Genomic DNA, 9,426 nt, shown 5'->3' on the forward strand with positions numbered 1-9,426 from the left:
AGAGAAGAACATAGTAAAGGATTTTGCATTAGTTTAAAAATACAGGGAGTATCTGGAATATTCACTAAAACGTGGAGGGGCATACCTAAATCACCCAAATTCAAAAGGTATAATTTACGTCCCCAAAATAATTCTTTTCGTGCAGTAGAGCGACCGTAACACAGTCTTCCAAAGCTATTTGGATTCTAGGGTTTCGTCGCAATCGATAATGTACAGAGCTTCAGCTTCACGAATTAGGGCTGTCAGGGTCAGTAACGCTCCACGAAACCCTAATCTGAGCGTTTTATCCTCTTTACGATCTCTCAATAACAGCAGTTTTCGTGAACACAAACTATGAAATTTGATTCATTTTAGTGATTTGAATCTGATTGATTGAAAGATTATATCTTTGATGTTATATCCATGTAAATCATCTATGATTTCTCTCTAAATGTGTGTATTTCTTTGCATTTTTAGATCGGATTGGTGTTTGGTTGGAATTTCGATATGGGTTTGTCTCTATTAATCGGTAATTTCGTTTAGTTGGATAAAGAATTTCACGAGAGAGGGAGAGCTCTGTTTGTTTTCTATATGGGTGTTATTAACTGGACAACTGTGCTTATTGATTTACACAAGCTGCATTTTTTGTGAAAAAACTCAGAACACGTAAATCATTAACTATTTCTCTCCAAATTTGTATTTTGATATGCATTTTGAATGTTATTTCTGTTTGGTTGGAATTTTGATGTGGGATTTTCTGTATTAATCGATTTGGTTGGATAAAGAAATTTTCGTGAGAGAGCTCTGTTTGTTTTCTATATGTATGTTATTATTTGAATTTTAGAAAATTAGATTAACTGGATAGCTGTTTTAATCGATTCACACAAGCTACATTTTTATGAGAAAACCCAGAACACGTAAATCATTTACTATTTCCCTCCAAATGTGTACATTTCTGTGCATTTTTAGATCCGATTGCTGTTTGGTTGGAATTTTGGATGTGTTTTTATTTTTTATTTTTTCTGTATTAATCGGTAATTTCGTTTTGGTTGGATAAAGAAATTTCACGAGAGCTCTGTGTGCTTCTATATGGATGATTTAAGAATCTTAAATTAACTGGACAACTGTACTTGCCACTTCAGACAAGCTGCAATTTTTTTTTTTTTTTTTGAATTTTTATCAAAAAATAACATAACAGTGGTTTTGAATATGAGTGGCCATCCAGAATGGTATCCCATTCTTACAGTGTCTACGTGGCACAGTTTGGTTGGAGTTTAAATACATCAGTCTGCGTGCAATCTAGTGTTTTTCCCCTCTTTTATATATGGATAGAGTGATTTATGGGATTCTATCTACATGGTAAGTTAATAAGATGCATATTTGTTAGTGTTCTAATTGAAAAAAAGCGGTGCTTTTTAATACTTGATTCTTGAGTATTGATCCCGGCTCTATTGTTTTTCCCACCTTTTACATAGAGATAGAGTGATTTATCGTTATTTTTTTCTTGCCTGTATGATAAGTTATATGAGATGGGATTTTTGTTAATGTCCAAATTGAAATTCTTTTGAGTAGGGCTGTGCCGGGAACAGGTTTGCAAGTTCTAGTGTTGTGGCCACTAAGCCGTCTTCTTCTGGTGGTCTCTTTAGCTGGCTAACAGGGGAACACTCTAAAACTCTCCCTCCTCTAGATTTCCCACTTCCAGGCGTTACCCTTTCACCTCCATTACCGGATCATGTTGAACCAGGCAAGACCAAGATAACAACTTTACCCAATGGTGTAAAGATCGCTTCAGAAACATCATCGGTATATGTGGCATTTCCATATGTAATATTTATAATTAATTAATTATTCATTTAAAACATTTTTAATCTTAAGTAAATACTGTTTTTTTCATGGGTAAACAGAACCCTGCTGCCTCCATTGGAATATATGTTGACTGTGGTTCCGTTTATGAGACACCCATCTCTTGTGGGGCCACTCACCTACTAGAACGGATGGCCTTCAAGAGCACAGCAAATCGGAGCCACTTACGTGTCGTGCGGGAGGTGGAAGCAATTGGGGGCAATGTGACAGCTTCGGCATCGCGGGAGCAGATGGGATACACTTATGATGCTTTGAAGACTTACGTTCCTGAAATGTTAGAGCTTCTCATTGACTGTGTGAGGAACCCCGTGTTCTTGGATTGGGAAGTTAGTGAACAGGTATTCTTTCGTCTTCATGTGGAGTTTGTTCTGCCAACAAGTAGGGATTTCAGGAATAAATTGGCAAGGGAAACATCTGGTTAAATTGGGAAAAAAAAAAAAAAAAATTTTGGAAAGAAATCGGGCTAGGCTCAAGTCTGTGTAATTGTTCATACTAGGTGGTGTTCATGTTAAACCTCAATAATACATCACCAAACCTCCATATAGATATCATTCTTGCATCTACAATAAGTAAACACAAGTCCACAACACATTCGAGGTTTATGTTATTTAAAATATTAAAATATTCAATTCCATCCTCATTATCTAATTCATCATCAATAAAATGGTCACTGTCATCTTCATCAAGGTCATCTTCTCTTACTAGTGCTTCAATTTTGTCTTTTGTTTTAATTTAATCTAATCTCAATGCTTGCAATTTAATCAAGAATTTTGTGATTTAATCATGAAGTTCCTATAAGTAATGATTTATTGAAAAAATCATGATTTAATCGTGATTTTTTCAATAAGTCAGAAACTATGGGTATGTGTGATGTTTGGTTTTCGTTAAATACTGATGCAGATCCAGAAGGTGAAAGCGGAGATTGCAGAAATTAATAACAATCCTCAGGGCTTGCTTTTGGAGGCGATTCACTCTGCTGGCTATTCTGGTGCTTTAGCTAATCCCCTTTTGGCCCCAGAATCTGCATTAAACAGATTGAATAGTGACATTTTGGAGGAATTTGTTGCTGTAAGAGCAAGTTTTGCAGCACATATCTTTTTAATCCCCTTATTTTGGTTTTTTTTATTTTTATTTGTGGTTCTTTGTTTTCTAAGACTGTTGGCTTTGAGAATTTCAGGAAAATTATACTGCATCCCGTATGGTACTTGCAGCGTCTGGGGTTGAACATGAAGAGTTGTTACGTATTGCGGAGCCACTTTTGTCTGACCTTCCAGGGGTGCCTCGTCCAGCTGAGCCAAAATCTGTCTATGTTGGAGGAGATTTTCGTTGTCAAGCTGATTCGCCGGTGTGTATTATATGCATTCCATATGATCTTTTCTTTGTCATATGTCCCGTGTTACTTTCTTTTGACGACTTCTCCTTTCTCTCCTTGTGAGGCAGAGTACACATGTTGCCCTTGCTTTTGAAGTTCCCGGTGGATGGCATTCGGAGAAGGAGGCCATGGTTTTGACCGTACTTCAGGTCTTGCTTTTGATTTTGGCTTTTCAAAATTCTTGATTCTTTATTATTGAGTTGTCTTGAATGTTTCTTTGTTCTCCTTATTTCCCGTTTCCTCTTTTTTTTACTTTACGTTAAGCCAAGATGGGATATTATATTTTTATTTTTATGGCCATCTTCATGCAGATGCTCATGGGAGGGGGCGGTTCTTTCTCGGCTGGGGGTCCTGGTAAAGGGATGCACTCACGGCTATGTAGGTTCTAAGTTGCCTTTAGTATTAGATAACCATACTTTAAAATTCATTTCTATATACTTCAGTTAGTTTATCAGAGATTAGGATTAATTTAGTGGCTGCTATTAGAACCCCAGCTTTTACTTGTTACACCTCAATTAAAAATAAAGAACATAAGTGAATGGTTGAGAATAAGTAAAAGTTGGGGTGGCAATAGAAGCTCTGTTTTTTTTTTTTTAAAATATTTAGAGCTAAACATTTGTAATGTTTGAACTTTGAAGAGTGTGTTTTAATCTTTAAAGGTGGTGTGATAAATAATTTTAGAAATTGGGGTGTAATAAGTAAAAGTTGGGGTGCCAATAGCAGCTATCTTAATTTACTACTGTAGAGACAATACTGAATTTGTTTGCTAGTTCTTGATGCGTATAAAAAATGATTAGTATTTACTGCGGACACTTTAATCCTTTGATGCTAATTCAAGCAGATGTTCGCATTCTAAATGGATATCAGCAAGTTCAGTCGTTTTCTGCTTTCAACAGCATATACAATCATACTGGGCTCTTTGGGATTCAAGCAACCACTGTGAGTTACCTACTTTGTTCCTTCAATGCTTTTATTCGATTCAACTGACTTCTTGTTCAAATTCATCTCCAACTGCTCCAGTTTGCTGTTGAACTTGAAATGGCTTTGTGATTTTCAGAAATTGCTTTGTAATTCATTTGACGCTTCTTAGATTGAATAATTGGTGTAGAAAGTTAGTTATCTCTACATGATCTAAAGATTTAGGACCATTTATCTTGGTTTTGAAAAGCCTTGGTTTGGGGTAGGCCTTGCTTTTTGATTTTTGGATTATACTTCGCCTTTTCTTTTATCATCAGATTCTTCGTTTTTTTTATTATTGATGGTTTGAAATTATTATCTGTTTGAATTGTTTTATTCTTCTTTGCTTGGGAAGAAATTGTCAAGTTTGATTCAATGCATGCCTTTAATGGGTCTTCCTCAATACACTTGTTGTCTTCCTTCACACAACATCCATAAATGAGAAATCATATTAAAATAAGTTCATGAATCTCATAATTGAAGAACATCAAAGAACGACACTGGTGTCAATGGAATATAATAGATTGTAATTTTGGTTGTTTAATATTTGTACTGATATACTGCCAAACTTTTAAATTCCCGAAACAACTTTAATTCATTGAATTACACGTGAGCCCTATAAAGGCACGATAGTAGTTCACTTCCTAGCCACACATTTCTAGGTAGTCGTGTTGGAGAATTCGTTCTGACATTATAACAATGTGAAAAACATTTGGCTTAAATTAAAAAAATCTGTACTTTCCTATAAACTTGCAACTTCAGGTCAAATTTTCATATAATTAACGTCGGAATGAATTGATTTCTAGCAATGATCAACTTGTTGAGAAAAATTGTTGTGCGGTTGGATTGTCCAGTGTTATCTCCCTCTTTCATGTGGCAGTTTGATATAGAATCATAACAAACAAAATTTGTGGAAATAATTTTATTGCCACACTAACTTTTGTTAACGCCACCCCAATTCATATATTGATCACCAAAGAATTAGCACACATCTTGGGGTGGCATTAGAAGTTCTCTAATTTTAACTACTACATAGCAGGCCAGTAGTAATGATTTGGTGGAATATCTCTTGGTTTTTATGCATCATGTCTGATGATCACCTTAAATTGATTATGTTCTTTTCTGTCTTAGGGATCTGAATTTGTATCAAAAGCTGTTGATTTAGCAGCTAGAGAACTTATTGAAGTTGCAACACCTGGGAAAGGTTTGATGCCACATTTACATCTCTTGGCCGTTATTCTTTGTGTGAGATGCATCTTTCCTTGCAACTGTTATCTGAGATTCTATTTAATCTATTTTTCACAGTGAAGCAAATAGAGCTTGATCGTGCAAAGGAGTCAACAAAGTCTGTGGTTCTGATGAACCTCGAATCAAGAGTATGTTTTCATTTTATTTATTAAAAAAATTACTTGTAAAAACAAAATTGGTGAATAGGCCTGGTTATTAGCCTGGTATATGTGCCTCGATCTCTATTAAACATTGTTTTACCTATTTGTATTCATTTATTTATGTGCTTATTACTGTGTCTTTCTGCAGATGGTTGCATCAGAAGATATAGGACGTCAGGTTTTGACATATGGAGAGAGGTTTGGCTTGATTTGTACTCTTTTCATTCGACGATTTGTGGTTTATAACTTTATATTTTTCTTATGTATTATGTTGTACAAATGCCTACTTTTGCTAAGTTTTGTTGTTTCTTGCCATGTGGCTAGTTGGTTTCATAACTTTGAAGGGACCATTCAAATTATATTCATTACTCTTTTTTTTTGGATACTTAAAAATAATTTCATTAGTCGAAGGGGGTCGAGCTAATAGAGGTGACCACCCAAAAGAGTACAAAAGGAAAAGACCTATCAAAAGATAAACCCCACACGAGACACTACATAATGAGATTATAAACCCTATCCCATCTTCTTACAACAAAATCCTCAAAAAAAGATTTACATTAACTTCATAATCTGAATGGATTTAGGAGAATTAATTTTCTAACACTACGTCTATATTTACATAGTTTTTCTTTTGTTAGTAATGGGAATGTTGTTTTGAATTTTGCAGGAAGCCTGTGGAGCATTTTCTAAAGGCGGTTGATGATATTACCTTGAAGGACATCACCTCCATTGCTCATAAAATAATTTCTTCTCCTCTCACTATGGCATCTTGGGGAGATGGTAATAATTCTTATTTAAAAAAAAAATTCTTAGCTTATTTTGATTCCATTCATGTTCAAACGATTTCAATTCTCAATTATCTGAAAATATTTGTTTTGGCAGTTGTAAATGTTCCCAGCTACGAATCTGTCAGCAGCAAGTTCCATGCAAAATGAGGTGGTAATTGTGTCTATTTTAAGCAGTTTTGTCATATTTCCAAGCTCCCCTGAGTACATGATCAAGATGTTAAAAATAATAAGAAAAGAGAGTAGGAAAAGGTTCTTCTTGGATCAGTTAGGAATGATGCTTCTGGGAAATGTGATGCTCGAGACACCTTTCAATTTTGCTTCACGTAGACCATGTGAGGTTCTACCGTGATTGTGTTGGAGGTTTTTTTTTTTCCTCCGAATTCCAAAGATCCAGTTCTCTAATTTTTATTGGGAAAATTTTTCTTATTTAACATAAATATTCTGTCAAATTCCGAAGTCTGATTCTATTGTATTATTATTTATTTGAAGCTTCTCCACTTTTTTTTTTTTTAAATGATCGGGGCAAAGCAGGCCCTCAGCTGCAAAAGACAAGCTAAAAAAGCTTACACAGCTGCCAGATAAACAAAGGGCAGGCACTCGAGAAACGAGAAAAACCGCCACCGATAGACCTACTCCCTATAGTGAATCTTCACAACTCTATCATTTTCGATAATCTTCAAAAGCCTAGGAGGGAACTCATTAACCTCGAGAACAACTTCCCCCGGCCAAGAAGCAATTAGACCAGTAGCCTTTTTGGTCTCTCTGAAATCAAAGACAAACTCGATGGCAGAAAAACTAGGCATGAGAGCCTTAATTTGGGTATCTACTCCCTTTGTGTCCCATGGAATATGGAATTCCTCTTTCAAGCAATTAATAGCCACTTGAGAATCAGCCACAACCCTCAAATGATGACATACCCAAGTGAGCCGCCAACTTCAACCCACGTAGGATAGTGTGCATCTCACAGAACAAGACAGTCTTTGCTTTGAATAGCATTCACCTCCAAGAGGATGACGCAAGGAGCCATCAGTGTTTAATTGAACCACTGAAGTAGAGGGGCCTTCCATCTGCAAGGGATGACTTGCTTGTGACAAAAGAGGGCCTCAATGTCCCATTCGTGCAACACGTCTCTGGAATTCTTTTGAAAATCCAAAGAGTGTCTCTTTCTGAAATTTCAGCCAATCTATAGATTGGGTTAAATTTAGTTGATTATCAGGTCTCACCATGCCAAATTTATTAGAACACGGCCTAGTCATGCAGGTTTGGTATTATATATATAGGTTCAGGTTTGAATGACACATGGAAAAAACACGTGAACCCAAACGTTTACACACAAAAAATCCAATGGTTGAGATTTATTCTTGGAGCAGCTCCAACCATGGGCTTCAAAATGACATTTTTCATTTTTAAGCCTCTGAAACACTTTCGAACTCCAACCATCCCGGGCTTCAAATCACTATTCTTTAAAACATTAGTCACTCATATATAGCGTCCCCATTTGGTCTTCAAAAATCTACGTTCTCTATATATAGAACTGTGAACAGTAACTTAGAGCTCCAAGTCTTCAAAATGAGGCCCCGTCGGAGTTGCTCTTAGGATAAGATGTGTGTTTCTTTTTGATGAAGGTTGTCTAGACTTACATCCTATTAGTGGGACTGGAAGAGCCAGGGCTGGAGCCAAGGCATATGGGTCCCTTCCATGGGCACGTGCAACGCTTGCACATCATATGCACCGGGTTAAATGAGGTTGGGCCCTCGTGGGTGGCCCCGAGGAAATACTACTCATACTAGGATTAATAATAATAGTATTTAAATATGATAATAAAATCTTTGAAAAAAATTTAAACCAATTTTAGAAGTAGCTTGGATTGATGTGCATGTATAATTAGAGCCACAAGGTCTTCCTTTGATCACGAACTCAAGTCATCCAAGCTGAGATCGGCCTGCAATCGAGAGGTATTAATCATCGGAAAGCCTCCATTTCAGACCCACCAGATTTGATTTCAAGTCCCATATACAAAACCGAGTCCGACTTTGAAGGGGACGGAATTTTTAAGGAACCCTCGTGACAATTTGAATTTAATTCACACACTTACATTTCTGTCAAAATTTGAAATACCTCTTTAGAAATGCCACGTGTAATCCAATGGAGAGGTTTCCTTCAAAATTTTGATGCGGGCTATCCGCTTCAAAGTTTTTTTCCCACAAAACCTAGTTGGACGGTTCTGGAATCTGGGTTCTTAATTAATTTAAAAAAAATATATAATTGAAAAATTATAGAAAAATAAACTTAGTTGTGACTTGGAAATTGAGTATATAAGAAGGGATGGTCGAATTAGATAAACTAACGTTATCCTCTCCTAACAACACAAGAGTCGTACCCATTACCCAACACCCACAGATCACAATTCTGACCTCTTCTAACACTCTTTCCTCCCACTTGAAAGCATATAATGTGGGCCCACTACCTCTATCCTCTCTTCAAATTTTCTCCTTTAAAAAAAATAAATTAAATATTTAAGTTACTTTTAAAAAAAAAATTCTTCTTTTGCTTTATGCTTTATTACAATTCACGTTTATTTTTAAGAAAAAAATTAAAAATTTGTTTCAAATTCCCATACAAAGAACAAACAACAGGTGTTTTGTTGGGTCCATACTAAAATAAATAGATAAAATTGTTGGGTTAGTCCCAGACCTGATGCTGATTGGCTGGCTGAATTTATTTATTTTCATTTTCACACAGTTTAGTGATTTCATTTCACAAGTTATATTACGGGCTCTTGTTAAACCAAAAAATAGGATGCATTGGGACCCCTGAATGGGTTTGGATCAAACCAATCATCCATAGAAATCTAATGATCTAGTGGTTGTGCTTATTCAATTAGGAACCGCCCAAAAAATAAAATAAAATAAAGATTATTCAATCAGGTTGAGCTAAAAAATTGTAGGGAAAATTATTTAAAAGACCCTGACGGTGGGAGTTCTTTCCAATTAGTCCCTAAGTGTTAGAGCCTCTCTTAATCAGGGGTGGAGCTAGTAAGGAGACATTGGGGGGCAATTGCCCCCACTCAACTTTTTTG

The 9,426-nt window shown here is 35.9% G+C and overlaps 1 protein-coding gene across 1 annotated transcript; it reads left to right on the forward strand.

Moving 5' to 3' along the window:
- The first annotated feature begins 89 nt into the window (after window positions 1-89).
- LOC147388684 (mitochondrial-processing peptidase subunit alpha-like) lies at window positions 90-6,835 on the forward strand. Its single transcript, XM_086418491.1, has 13 exons — window positions 90-247; window positions 1,552-1,782; window positions 1,884-2,180; window positions 2,743-2,910; window positions 3,020-3,187; window positions 3,283-3,363; window positions 3,526-3,592; window positions 4,056-4,153; window positions 5,303-5,375; window positions 5,477-5,547; window positions 5,708-5,757; window positions 6,227-6,339; window positions 6,442-6,835. The coding sequence occupies exons 1-13, from the start codon at window positions 209-211 to the stop codon at window positions 6,492-6,494; spliced, it is 1,509 nt and encodes a 502-aa protein (XP_086274617.1). The 5' UTR covers window positions 90-208; the 3' UTR covers window positions 6,495-6,835.
- Window positions 6,836-9,426: the final 2,591 nt, after the last annotated feature.

Source organism: Akebia trifoliata, chromosome 12, assembly GCF_017979445.1.
Source record: "Akebia trifoliata isolate Shusen 1 chromosome 12, ASM1797944v1, whole genome shotgun sequence".
Taxonomy (NCBI): domain Eukaryota; kingdom Viridiplantae; phylum Streptophyta; class Magnoliopsida; order Ranunculales; family Lardizabalaceae; genus Akebia; species Akebia trifoliata.